Source organism: Rhinopithecus roxellana, chromosome 2 (assembly GCF_007565055.1).
Source record: "Rhinopithecus roxellana isolate Shanxi Qingling chromosome 2, ASM756505v1, whole genome shotgun sequence".
Lineage (NCBI taxonomy): Eukaryota > Metazoa > Chordata > Mammalia > Primates > Cercopithecidae > Rhinopithecus > Rhinopithecus roxellana.
Window position 1 is genome coordinate 35,311,123 of NC_044550.1, and position 14,798 is coordinate 35,325,920.

Genomic DNA, 14,798 nt, shown 5'->3' on the forward strand with positions numbered 1-14,798 from the left:
CAAATTTATTTATCTAATACCTGGAAATATAATACTTGCATGTTAACTTGATTTTTTATTTAATATTTTACATTTTGCTATTATACTTGCATGTTAACTTGACTTTTTTCTTCATATTTTACATTTTAAAGTATCACAGGGTCATAGGGAAGTCTGCCCTCAGCAAACCACTTACCAAAATTCAGTGGTCTGTGCCTACAAACTTCATTAATAACTGCTTGCAGATTGGCAGCTATCTGGTCACTTGACATATCCAACTGAAAGAAAGTAATATATATAACATTAATGATGAGAAAGCATGAAGATAATACAATTATTCTAGACTATTTTTCAAATATTCAATCAATGCAAATTATCTAGTAAGTGACCCTACTGTGAAAGGGGAAAACCTCTACAGCTCTTTGTTTCGAATGCCACATTTACATGTCTTCACATGTCAAGATTTAATAGATTTATAGAACATGTTATAACAAATTGAAGTTGAAGTTTTTCTACTTGAGAGTCCTTGACTTCCAAGTAATTTCCCCAAAGCATATCTTGGAGCAGAATACATCATTTCCTACACCCACCCTGCAAGGAAACAGTGATATTTTCTCACGAAGTTTGTTGATTTAAAGGAAACTAAGAAAATGTTTAGAAATTAATGTTTTCATGAGTCCAAAATAAAACTGCTTGCCACATGCATTCAGACAATACATATCTACACAGAGACAATTTCAGGATGTTGTGCTAACATTCTAATTTTTCAAACACTCTATGCAATAACAATTATCTTGTCATTTAGCAGTAAGTAAATATACAGTCAATGAGTCCTATTCATAAAACTCCTAAACTCAAATTACACCCTTGAAAAGTCTTTGTGTTTTTTATTCAAATTCAGTGACTCTTACTCTTCCTAAATATTCCAGTTAAAATCCATTATATTACATTCAAATGTTTACAGGATTTTGCACTGTGCCAAATAAACCAATTTTTAAAAAAATCCATGGCTGGGCACGGTGGCTCACGCCTGTAATCCCAGCACTTTGAGAGGCCAAGGCAGGCGGATCACCTGAGGTCAGGAGTTTGAGACCTGCCTGGCCAACACAGTGAAACCTTGTCTCTACTAAAAATACAAAATTAGTCAGGTGTGGTAGCAGATGCCTGTAAACCCAGCTACTCGGGAGGCTGAGGCAGGAGAATCGCTTGATCCCAAGAGGCAGACGTTGCAGTCAGCTGAGATCGCGTCATTGCACTCCAGCCTGGGTGACGAGAGTGAAACTCTGTCTCAAAAAAAAAAGAAGATTCATATAAAATTATAGTAGCTTAACAGGCAAAATTTATACAGTACAACAGTTGAAGTTCAAACAAGATTTCTGTTTTCCAAAGACTCTGAGAGCACTGTGAGAACTGTGCCCCACATAAACATAAAGAGAATTCATCCTAAAAAAATTATTTTATCATCATCAACAGCATTTATTCAACACCCAATTGGGCATGATGCAGTACCAAATCCTAAGTGAGAAAGGTTGGACAATACTGGAGGAATTCTCACTTTATGCCAATCCTTAAGTAGAAGTTCTGAGAGGAAAAAAAAGCAATGCTTAGTTCACCTTATTAAGTCCATACACCATAAAGACTTTAATTTGCATTGAAGCAGGTAGCTCACTGGCGGAGAAGGTACCTTATATCTTTTATGATGAAAAATAAAAAAGAAAAGGCTAAAGGCATCAGCATGTGTCCCTGCCTTCAATTCCCCTCTTAATTCTGCACAATATATGTTTCAAAAATATAAAACAATTATGTCCCCTGCAACTTTCATTATTAGGATGCCTTCGATGATTTTATCAATTTAAGTTTAAAAAAACCACAAAAATGTTTTAAAACATAGTTTATACTTTTATTCAAATTTTACCATCTTTAATATATGGTACTGTGCCCTCTACTGAATTTTAAAATATATGTATAGCTATACTTTTTATTTTAGATATTGTGCAAAATTATGGAAATGTTACATATCTCATAGGCATTACTGTGATTATTTAATTGGCTAATGACAAGACAGCTGTGTACAAAAACAAAATATAAGTGTGGATGAGTTTTATCAAAACTTGCAAAGGAAATTAATTTGGGGTGACAATGATCTAAAGAGAACTCAGAAAAGCAAACTTACAAGGTTTTCTGTCTACTTCTCAGTTAGTCTGCACTCCAATAGTGCTTTCCCATGTGATAACATTTTGTGGTCTTAAGGAGACAGGCTGACTATTTCGAGGAGAGAATATTATCTATTATATTAACAATAGCACAGTATATGACTTGGTACAGCAAGGGAAAAACAAACAGGGATGGGGTTGATCTTGAAGGGGATATAGGACTATGTTAAGCACCATATTTGTACGTGTGCATATGTGTGTATCTGAATATATAACAGTCACAATACTATATATGTTTAACTAAAGTGATTATCCACTGCAAGACAAAACAGTTATTCCTTATTCTGGAGCATACATGTTTTCAAAAAAAAAAAGACCACTTTACTTTCTGCTTAGCATTGCTTATAATGTCAGAAACCATTCCCTAAGCAGACAGAAGACTTCTACAAAAGATGTCAGGGCAGTGGCTCAGTAGACACAGGTGAACTTTATGTCTCTATCTCTGTTTTAACTCTCAGATTTCCCCCTTTTTGCGTAATTCCTAACCATTTTATTCAATAACTTTCTTATCATTATGATAAAACTAAAAATCAGTGGTTCTTAACCCTTTTTTTTTTGTCCCATTGAGATGCATATGTCATAATTCATCTCAGGGCAAAATGTAATCACAAGCATGTGCAAGCCAGTGATTCTTAAACATTTTTAGGTCACTGAGTCTTGCTACAGAAAAATGCACATAAAGAACTTAGTCTACACTACCAGGGTCTTCATAGATTCTCTGATTTAAAAGAAAGGGGATAAAAGAAGAAAGCTTCCTGGGGAAAGTGTCTGAGTTAAAAAGGATCCCTGGGCCACATTTTGAGAACCACTACTACAGTGGTTAGTCTGTCCAGATATGTTGAAGGACTAAGGACTACAGTGTGAATAAAGGATTTTTACAATCTTACAGAAGACAGAACCAAAAAAAGAAAAAAAAAAAAGCACCCCATACATGATTTTTAAACAATCACATGTTCCTTCTAAAGTGGCAGCTTATATTACTATAAATGTTCTGACAGTCTCTAGATGACTAATTACCTTTGATTGAAAACTGCAGAGAGGACTGCTGCTTTGGATAAGCACCTGTTAGACCACTTGTCCTCCAAAATCCCTTCCAAATGTAATATTCTAAGACTATATAAAGTGTGGACCGGCAGACGGCTTTTAAAGATGGGCCAAAACTCTTAATTTCCATGACTCCTAACAGTCTACACCAAGAAAAGAAAAGTTATCTGTATGTCTCCTACATAACATAAAGTAGTAATAATAATTGATGGTGCAGCTCTGTTTACTGGGTACTTACTTTGGGCCAAGCTCTAAGTGTTCACATAGATATTCTTATTCATTTCTCCCAAGAACCCTATGAGGTGGGTGCTATTATTATCCTTTATTTACACTTATAAACTGAGACTCAGAAAACTCTAACTTATTCATGGGCACATACATGGTAAGGAGTGGCCAAGTAGCTACGTGTCTGAGCACTTAAGGCAGACAAACCTCACTTCCACCACCTTACTAGCTTATGACTCTGGACACAGGTATTACAAGTTGGTGATCTTTATATAAGGAAATTGAAGTATCAGTTGTCTGAGAAACACAAATGAGCGTGTTGTATACTAAGGGGAGAAAAAAGAGAAACTAAGTGAAACACTAAAAGAATATACATTTAAGATGGAAAAATAAGAATTTTTCTCTCTGCCCAATGAATCCCTTACTACCTTCCTAATTTTTAGATGTTAACACCATACAACTTAGCAACATTTACTTAATCCCCACTCTGTCAAGCAACACACAGAACCAGGAACAGAAAGATGAATAAGATACAAACCTTGCCCTTGAGATTACAATCTAGACACTAAAACACACCATAAGAAATACCACTTTAACTATATGAACAAAACGCCACAAGGGCACAGAGGAAGAAGTAATTGACACGGAAGGCTTTACTCATCACCAAAGAAGGTGATATCTAAGCTGAGTCTTAAAGGATGACGAATTTTGAAAGACAAAGAGGATCTTCTAGGCAGAGGGACCAGCATAAGGTAATGTGAGACAAAGGTGGATCAGGAGAACCCACAGACCCTTTGAAGGAAGCTGGATTGCTCCGGCAGGCACCAAAGACAGCTGAAAAACTGTGCTGCTATCCATGGCTGAGACCTGAAGACAGTTTGCATCACAGTACTCTGTGCAGACATGCCCCACTACCAGCCTGGAGCCTGGTAACTCTGCTGGGTGGCCAGATCCAGAAGAGAAATAACAATCACTACAGTTTGGCTCTCAGGAAGCCCCATCCCTAGGGGAAGAAGGGGAGCACTACATCAAGGGAACAACTGGTGGGACAAAAGAATCTGAACAGCAGCCTTGAGCCTCAGAACTTCCCTCTGTCTGCCCAAATAAGGAACCAGAAAAACAATTGTGGTAATATGACAAAACCAAAGTTCTTAAATACCCACCCCGACCCGCAAAAGATCACACTAGCTTATCAGCAATGGATCGCAATGGATCGAAACCAAGAAGAAATCCCTCAATTGCCAAGAAAAGAATTCAGAAGGTTGATTATTAAGCTAATCAAGGAGGCAGCAGAGAAAGGTGAAGTCCAACTTAATGAAATCAAAAAAGTGATACAAGATATGAAGGGAAAAATCTTCAGTGAACTAGATAGCATAAATAAAAAATAATCACAACTTCTGGAAATGAAGGACACACTTAGAGAAATGCAAAATGCACTGGAAAGTCTCAGCAATAGAATCCAACAAGCAGAATAAAGAATTTCAGAGCTCGAAGACAAGTTTTTTGAATTAACTCAATCCACAAAGAGAAAGAAAAGAGAATCAAAATAAATAAATAAACAAAGCCTCCAAGAAGTTGGGATTATGTTAAATGATCAAAACTAAGAATATGGTGTTCCTGAGGAAGAAATCAACAAGTTTGAAAAACATATTTGAGGGAATAATCAAGGAAAACTTCCCAGCCTTGCTACAGATCTAAATACAAAGCAGCTCAAAGAACACCTGGGAAATTTATCGCAAAAAGATCATTGCCTAGACACATAGTCGTCAGGTTATCTAAAGTCAAGATGAAGGAAAGGATCTTAAAAGCTGTGAGGAAAAAGCACCAGGTAACCTAAAAAGGAAAACCTATCAGATTAACAGCAAATTTCTCCGCAGAAACCCTACAAGCTAGAAGGGATTAGGGCCCCATCTTCTGCCTCCTTAAAAAAAAAAAACATATTGGCCAAGATTTTCATATCCAGTGAAACTAAACTTCATAAATGAAGGAAGGATACAGTCTTTTTCAGACAAATGCTGAGATAATTTGCCACTACCAAACCAGCACCACAGTTAGCAGTTCTGTTAACACTGCTAACAGAAGCTCTAAATCTTAAAGCAAATCCTTGAAATACACCAAAATAGGACCTCATTAAAACATAAATCTCACAGGACCTATAAAACAAAGATGTAATAAATTTAAGAAAAAAAAAGGTATCAGGCAACAAATAGCACAATGAATAGAATAGTACCTCACATCTCAATACTAATGTTGAATGTAAGTGGCCTAAATGCTCTACTTAAAAGATACAGAATAGCAGAATGGATAAAAATTAACCAAACAAGTATCTGCTGTCTTCAAGGGACTGCCTAACACATAAGGACTGAAATCAACTTAAGGTAAAGAGGTGGGAAAAAAAATTAATCTATACAAATGGACACCAAAAGTGAGCAGGAGTAGCTATTCTTATATCAGACAAAACAAACTTTAAAGCAACAGCAGATAAAAAAGACAAAGACATTATATTTTGACATTATATAATGACAAAAGAACTTGTCCAACAGGAAAATATCACAATCCTAAATATATATGCACTAACGCTGGAGCTCCCAAATTTATAAAACAACTACTACTAGACCTAAGAAATGAGACAGATAGCAACACAATAATAGTGGGAGATTTCAATACTCCGCTGACAGCACTAGACAGGTCATCAAGACAGAAAGTCAACAAAGAAACAATGGATTTAAAATATACCCTAGATCAAATGAGCGTAAGAGATATTTACACAACATTCTACCCAACAACTGCAGAATATACATTCCATTCATCAGCACATGGAACATTCTCCAAGATAGACCATATGATAGGCCACAAAACAAGTCTCAATAATTTTAAGAAAACTGAAATTATATCAAATACTCTCTCAGACCACAGTAGAATAAAAGTGGAAATTAACTCCAAAAGGAACCCACAAAACCATAGAAATTAAACAACCTGCTCTTGAATGATCACAGGGTTAACAATAAAATCAAGATGGAAATTAAAAAATTCTTTGAATTGAATGATAATAGTGACACAATCTATTAAAACCTTTGGGATTCAGCAAAGGGAGTGCTAAGAGGAAAGTTCATAGCCTTAAATGCCACATCAAAAAATCTGAAAGAGCAAAAACAGACAATCTAAAGTAACACCTCAGAGAACTAGAGAAACAAGAACAAACCAAACCCAAACCCAGCAGAAGAAAAGAAATAACCAAGATCAGAGCAGAACAAAATGCAGTGGAAACAAACAAACAAACAAGAAACAATACAAAAAAATAAATGAAACAAATGGCTGGTTCTTTGAAAAGATAAATTAAATCAATAGATGATTAGCGAGATTAATGAAGAAAAAGAGAAAATCCAAATACACTCAATTAGAAATGAAGCAGGAGATATTACAACTGATACCACAGAAATACAAAATATCATTAAAGGCTACTCTGACACCTTTATGCGCATAGAAAAACCTTTACGCACACAGAAAACCTAGAAGAGATGGATAAATTCCTCAAAATAGACAACCCTCCTAGATTAAACCAGGAAGAAATAGAAACTCTGAACAGACCAGTAACAAGCAGTGAGATTGAAGTGGCAATTAAAAAAAATAAACAAAAAAAAACCTGTCAACAAAAAAAATTCCAGGACCATAGATTCACAGCTGAATTCTATCAGACATTCAAAGAAGAATTGGTACCGATCCTACTGATACTATTTCACAAGATACAGAAATAGGGAATCTTCCCTAAATTGTTCTATGAAGCCAATATCACTCTAATACCAAAACCAGGAAAGAACATAACAAAAAAAGAAAACTACAGATCAGTATCTCTGACGAATATAGATGCAAAACTCCTTTTTTTTCCTTTCTTTTTTTTTTTTTTTTTTTTTTTGAGATAGAGTTTTGCTCTTTTTGCCCAGGCTGGAGTGCAATGGCACGATCTCGGCTCACAGCAACCTCTGCCTCCCGGGTTCAAATGATTCTCCTGTCTCAACCTCCCAAGTAGCCAGGATTACAGGCATGTGCCACCACGCCCGGCTAATTTTGTATTTTTAGTAGACATGGGGTTGCACTATGCTGTCCAGGGTGGTCTTGAACTCCTGACTTCAGGTGATCCAACCACCTCGGCCTCCCAAAGTGCTGGGATTACAGGCACGAGCCACCGCACGCAGCCTATAGATGCAAAAACCCTTAACAAAATGCTAGCTAAGCAAATCCAACAGCATATCAAAAAGATAAGCCACTATGACCTGGGTTTCATACCAGGATGCAGGGATGGTTTAACATATGCAAATCAATAAATGTGATACATCACATAAACAGAATTAAAAACAAAAATCACATGATCATTTCAATAGATGCAGAAAAAAGCATTTGACAAAAGTCAGCATCCCTTAAAGATTAAAATCCTCAGCAAAATCAGCATAAATGGGACATACCTTAATGTAATAAAAGCCATGATTACAAACCCACAGCCAACATAATACTGAATGGGGAAAAGTTGAAAACTTGAACACTGAGAACTGAAACAAGACAAGAAGGATGCCCACTCTCACCACTTCTATTCAACATTGTACTAGAAGTCCTAGCCAGAGCAATCAGACAAGAGAAAGAAATAAAGGGCATCCAAATCAATAAAGAGGAAGTCAAATTGTCACTGTTTGCTGATGACATGATCATATACCTAGAAAACCCTAAAGACTCCTTCAAAAAGCTCCTATAACTGATAAATGAATTCAGCAAAGTTTCAAGATACAAAATTAACAGAAACAAATCAGTAGCTCTGTTATATACCAACAGCAACCAAGTTGAGAATCAAGTCAAGAACTCAACCCCCTTTACAAGTGCTGCAAAAAATAAAATAAAATACTTAGGAGTATACCTAACCAAAGAGGCAAAAGACCTCTACAAGGAAAACTACAAAACACTGCTGAAAGAAATCATACACAACACACACAAATGGAAACATATTCCATGCTCATGGATGGGCAGAATCAATATTGTGAAAATGACCATACTGTCAAAAGCAATATACAAACTCAGTGCAATTTCTATCAAAATACCAACATTATTCTTCACAGAACTAGAAAAAACAAATCCTAAAATGTATATGGAACCAAAATGAGCCCACACAGCCAAAGCAAGACTGAGCAAAAAGAAAAACTCTGGAGGCATCATATTACCTGACTTCAAACTATACTATAAGGCCATAGTCACTAAAACAGCATGGTACTGGTATAGAAATAGACACAGAGACCAATGGAACAGAACAGAGAACCCAGAAATAAACCCAAATACTTACAGACCATTTTTGACAAAGCAAACAAAAACATAAAGTGGTGAAAGACACCCTATTCAACAAATAGTGCTGGGATAATTGCCAAGCCACATGTAGAAGAATTAAACTGGATCCTCATTTTTCACCTTATACAAAAATCAACTCAAGATGGATCAAGGACTTAAATCTAAGACCTGAAACTGTAAAAATTCTAGAAGATAATATAGGAAAAACCCTTTTAGACATTGGCTTACGCAATGACTTCATGTCCAAAAACCCAAAGCAAATGCAACAAAAACAAAGATAAGTAGAAGGGACTTCATTAAACTAAAAAGCTTCTGCACAGCAAAAGAAACAATCAGCAGAGTAAACAGACAACCCAAAGAGTGGGAGAAAATCTTTACAATCTATACATTAGACAAAGGACTAATATCCAGAATCTACAAGAAACACAAAGAAATCAGGAAGAAAAAAAACAATCCCATCGAAAAGTGGGCTAAGGACATGGAGACACGATCTCAAAAGAAGATACACAAGTGTCCAACAAATACATGAAAAATGCTCCACATCACTAATGATCAGGGAAACGCACATCAAAACCACAATGTGACAGACACCACCTTACACCTGCAAGAATGGCCATAATCAAAAAATCAAAAAATAATAGATGTTGGCGTGGACGTGGTGAAAAAGGGACACTCTTACACTGCTGGTGGGAACGTAAACTATTAATAGTACAACCACTATGGAAAACAGTGTGGAGATTCCTTAAAGAATTAAAGTAGAACTATCATTTGATCCAGCAATCCCAGTACTGGGTATCTACTCAGAGGAAAAGAAGTCATTATACGAAAAAGATACTTGCACACGCGTGTCTTTAGCAGCACAATTCGCAATTGCAAAAATATGGAACCAGTCCAAATGCCCACCAATCAATGAGTGGATAAAGAAATTGTGGTATATATATACACCATGGAATACAACTCAGCCATAAAAAGGATTGAAATAATGGCATGCACAGCAACCTGGATGGAATTGGAGACCATTATTCTAAGTGAAGTAACTCAGGAATGGAAAACCAAACATTGTATGTTCTCACTCATAAGAGGGAGCTAAGCTATAGGATGCAAAGGCATAAGAATGATATAGTGGACTTTGGGGAATCAGGGGAAAGGGTGGCAGGGGAGTGAGGGATAAAAGACTACGCTTTGGGTACAGTGTACACTGCTTGGATGATGGGTGTACCAAAATCTCAGAAATCACCACTAAAGAACTTACTCATGTAACCAAACACTACCTGTTCCCCAAAAACTTATTGAAATAAAAAAATAAATTTTTTTAAAAACGTGGATCAGGGGACCATGAGGTAGCTCATTATATCTAGCTCCAGGGTTACGAACTCAAATGTCTACAGTGGCCACAGTGGGAAATATGTATAAGTGAGGAGGACTGGGTTTACATGCATATGCTTATACCACGTGTGTGATACAGGTTGTGCTGAGGTGGACAGCAACCACTAGGGATGGAGGCAGCAGAGTTGCTACACTAAGGGTTAACAGACTGAGGGCTGTGGGGCCAATGTCATCAGAACTCCTGATTTGTCAAGAACAGCTAAAAATCTGGATTTCTATGTGATACTGTCCAGTTTTTAAATCCTGATTCAATAGACAAACCACCACCACTATTTGGGACCAACAAAGTAAGACCAGGGGCCAAATTCAGCCTGCAAGCTGCTATTTGTAACTTTGGTCTTCCAGTTGCACAACTGAAAACAACAGGAAAGACTGAATTTGAACCTGAGGTAGTGATCTGCAGCTAGGTCGCAAAGGGATTTAAAGGTAAAGATCTTAGAAAATACCCTGTCAGCAGTGAGAGGCCATTTAATGTTTCTAAGCATATAAATGGTATATCTGATCTATGTTTTAGAAAGAATTCTAGAAGAGTATGAAACAGGAGTTGGCATACTTTCTTTGTAAACGGTAAGGCAGTAAATATTTTAGGCTTCGCAGGCCAAACGGCCTCTGTCAGAATCCTTCCATTTCTGCTGTTCTGGTGCAAAAGAAATCATACACAATACATAAATGAGCACAGTTGTATTCTAACAAAGCTTTATCTACAAAAACAGGTGGAGAGCTGGATTTGGTTTGCTGACTCCTGGTACAGAAGACAGACTGAAGGATGTCCGAGGAAATGAATGAGTAAAAGTCACCATTTTTGTTTTGTAAGTTTTTGCTATAGCAGAAGCATTTTTTGTTTTGTTTTGTTTTAAAAGAAACTTTGTTGGGTCCTGATAGACTTCTGGTTTCCTACTATGAATCCACTATGCAGTTGAGACTTAGGGTTTCCTACTATGTATCTACTATGCAGTTGTCTGGCTAAGAAATGCATTGTCATTTAAAATTTAAAAAATGCTTAGCAATGGTTTCAGTAGCTGATATAAACTTTATATATGCATTTGAAACAAGTTTCTTCAAGATTCACAATGAAGAGTCAAATGTGAAAGGAAAAAAGGCATTTAGTACCCTATATTCTAAAGAAAGATGCCAACAATTAAGGCCACCAAAAAGGTCCTACCATAATCAACACCCAACCCAAGAAGCAGCAGAAGCCAAGTGAGAAGGCAAGACTCCAAGATGTTCATCTGGAAAGACCAGGCGGTACCTGCAGGAAGGAGAGACTGACTGAACATGAGAAGCAGCAGAAGCCAAGCGAGGAGGCAAGACTCCAGGAGGTTCATCTGGAAAGACCGGGCGGTACCCGCAGGAAGGAAAGACTGACTGAACATGAGAAGAAGCAGAAGCCAAGTGAGGAGAAAAGACTCTAAGACGTTCATCTGGAAAGACCGGACGGTACCTGCAGGAAGGAGAGACTGATTGAACATGTGTTAAATGGAGGCAGTCAAACCACCCAAAACGGGGACCACAAATACGGGTGGGGAAGTAGAGGCATTTGGGTTTTCCCCCCTTAATCTCTCTTTAGGCATCTACCCCAGAGCAGTTAGGCCTGGAAAAGGCATTGGGAGCCCCGTACTTAGAACTGAGTATTCTAAGATCAAACCTGGGAGGTTGAAATCGTAATAAGCACTTCCCACTTCAGGTCACACAAGTCATCAAAGCCTGGCTCCAAATTAGGCAAGGGAAATCTTTGGATATGAGATTACAGTTCTGAACTGGAACACAGTCACTTGAACTATGAGATCTGTCTAGTATGCATGCATCTAACAGAGAAGGGAAGTAGTACAGGGCACAGTTGAAAGAGAATGAAGAAAACGATGTCATGTTTATACTCCACTAAATTCACTTTTCTTCTTTTGAGACAGCATTTTGCTTTGTCACCCAGACTGGAATGCAATGACACAAACACACCTCATGACAGCCTTGGCCTCCTGGCCTCAAGCAATCTTCCCATCTCAGCCTCTCAAGTAGCCAGGACCACAGGCATGCACCATCATGCTTGGCTAATTTTTAAAATTTTTGTAGAGATGGGGTCTCACCTTGCTGCCCAGGCCACTCTTGAACTCCTTGGCTCAGACGATTCTCCCACCTTCGCCTCCCAAAGTGCTGGGATTACAGGCATGAGACATCGTGCCTGGTCTAAATTCAGATTTCTTAATAAACAACTACATATTTATACATAGACACAGAATGTATTATGTGTGTATGAGAGCCTTGAATTTATGTTCATTAGAATGATATTTATAATAATGAGATATTATTAACAATCTAAATGCCCCCCAAAAAGAAATAAAGTTGAATAAATAATTATGTGTCTACATAATAGGCTATGAACCAGCTATTAAAATACTTTGCAAAGATTTTTAATGACATGGGAAAGTGTTTAAGATACAGTGTTAAAGGGAAAAGAATACAAAACTCATTATAAAATAGCAACTACTTAAAGAAAAAATATGTGCATACAGAAAGAGCAGTAATAAAAAGTACTAAAATGGTGAAAGATTACAGGAATTTGGAATGATTTTTGTATTCTTACCTAGGTGATTCAGTATTTTCTAATTATTTCATTACGTGCATTTATTACCTCAATAAAAAATCAGTTTTAGTTTAGCATTTAAAGTTATTAAAACCAGCCCTTTAAGATGCTATAAAATGCAAGACATAGTTTACTTTTTTTTTTTTTAAATGAGACGGAGTCTTGCTCTGTCGCCCAGGCTGGAGTGCAGTGGCACAATCTCGGCTCACTGCAACCTCTGCCTCCTAGGTTCAAACGATTCTTCTGCCTCAGCCTCCCGAGTAGCTGGCACTACAGGTGTGTACCACCATGTCTGGCTAATTTTTTGTATTTTTACTAGAGACCGGGTTTCACCATATTGGTCAGGCTGGTCTTGAACTCCTGATCTCGTGATCCGCCTGCCTCAGCCTCCCAAAGTGCTGGGATTACAGGTGTGAGCCACTGTGCCCGGCCCATAGTTTACTTCTTAATGAAGATATAAAGCAATATAAGAATTATTTTTGGCCGGGCGCGGTGGCTCACGCCTGTAATTCCAGCACTTTCGGAGGCCGGGGCGGGTGGATAAGCTGAGGTAAGGAGTTTGAGATAAGCTTGCCCAACATGGCAAAACCAATCTCTACTAAAAATACAAAAAATTAGCCAGGCATGGTGGCGGGCACCTGTAATCCCAGCTACTCACGAGGCCGAGGACAGGAGAATTGCTTGAACCCAGGAGGCGGAAATTGCAGTGAGCCAAGATGCGCCACTGCACTCCAGCCTGGGCAACAAGAGCGAAACTCCATCTCAAAAAGGGGGAAAAAAAAGAATTATTCTCACTGTTGATATAGGGGCATAGACCCAAAGCCTACCCGACCACCATTACAGCTCCTAACAAGCTAATTATGTTGTTATATGTTTACATATTTTTTAATTACATTTTAAAAATTGAAAGGTAGTAAAATTAACTTTTTGGAGGGTGTATCTTTTGAAACTCATGTATACATTCAAGTAATGATCACTCCAATACAGGATACAGAATCCAAAAAATTCCCTCATGTGATTTCTCTCAGGCACAAACACCATCCACTCCTGACTCCTGGTAACCACTGATTTACTAGTGTTCTTTTTAAAAATGTCACTTAAACAAAATAACAGTATATAACTCATTAAACAATAACTCCCCACTGCCCCCTTCCTCCAGCCCCTGGTAACCACCATTCTACTTTCTATCTCTACGAATTTCACTGTTATAGGTACCTTATACAAGTGGCATGATAAAATATTTGTCCTTTTGTGACTGGCTTATTGCACATAACAAAATGTTCTCAAGGTTCATGCATGTTGTAGGATGTGTCAATTTCCTTCCTTTTAAAGGCTGATAATATTGCATTCAATGTGTGTGCTGTACTTTATCCATTCATCTGTTAATTGTCACATGGGTTGCTTGTACCTTCTGTCTCCTTTGAATAATGCTACTGTGAACATGGGTATGCCATCATCTGTTCAAGTTCCTGCTTTGAATTCTTCTGAGTATGTATCTGGAAGTAGATTTGGTGGATCACGTAATTCTATGTTTAATTTTTTGAGGAAGTGCCATATTGTTTTTCATAACGGCTATAGTATTTTACATTCCCACAAGCAATAAATAAGAGTTCTAATTTCCCTATATCCTTGCCAACACTTATTTTTTTAAATAATAGCCATCCTACAGAGTATGAAGGGGTATCTCATTGTGATTTTAATTTGCATTTTCCTGATAGCTAATAATGTTATGTGTTTATTGTCCATTTGTATTTTACCTTTGGAGAGATATGTATTCAGGCTCTGTGATGATTTTAAAATTGGGTTATCTTTTTATCATTGAATTGTAAAAGCTCTTTATGTACTCTCGATTCAAGTCTCGTATCATATATATGATTTCCAGATATTTTCTCCCATTCAGTGGGTTGTCTTTGTGCTCTATTGATACCGTCATTTAATGTGCAAAAGTTTTAAATTTGGATGAAGTCCAATTTATCTAGTTCTTTTGTTGTCTGTGCTTTTGGTGTCAGTATGTAACCACTTCAGATTGGCTTCTTTCACTTAGGTTA

At 37.3% G+C, this 14,798-nt stretch overlaps 1 protein-coding gene across 1 annotated transcript in view; it reads right to left on the reverse strand.

The window, feature by feature from the left end:
- The window catches only part of MRPL1 (mitochondrial ribosomal protein L1), a 92,276-nt gene that overhangs the window by 2,749 nt on the left and 74,729 nt on the right, over window positions 1-14,798 (reverse strand). The window contains exon 8 of the mRNA XM_010384576.2: window positions 176-257. Coding sequence (XP_010382878.1) covers window positions 176-257 — 82 coding nt within the window. The remainder of the gene's footprint in view (window positions 1-175; window positions 258-14,798) is intronic.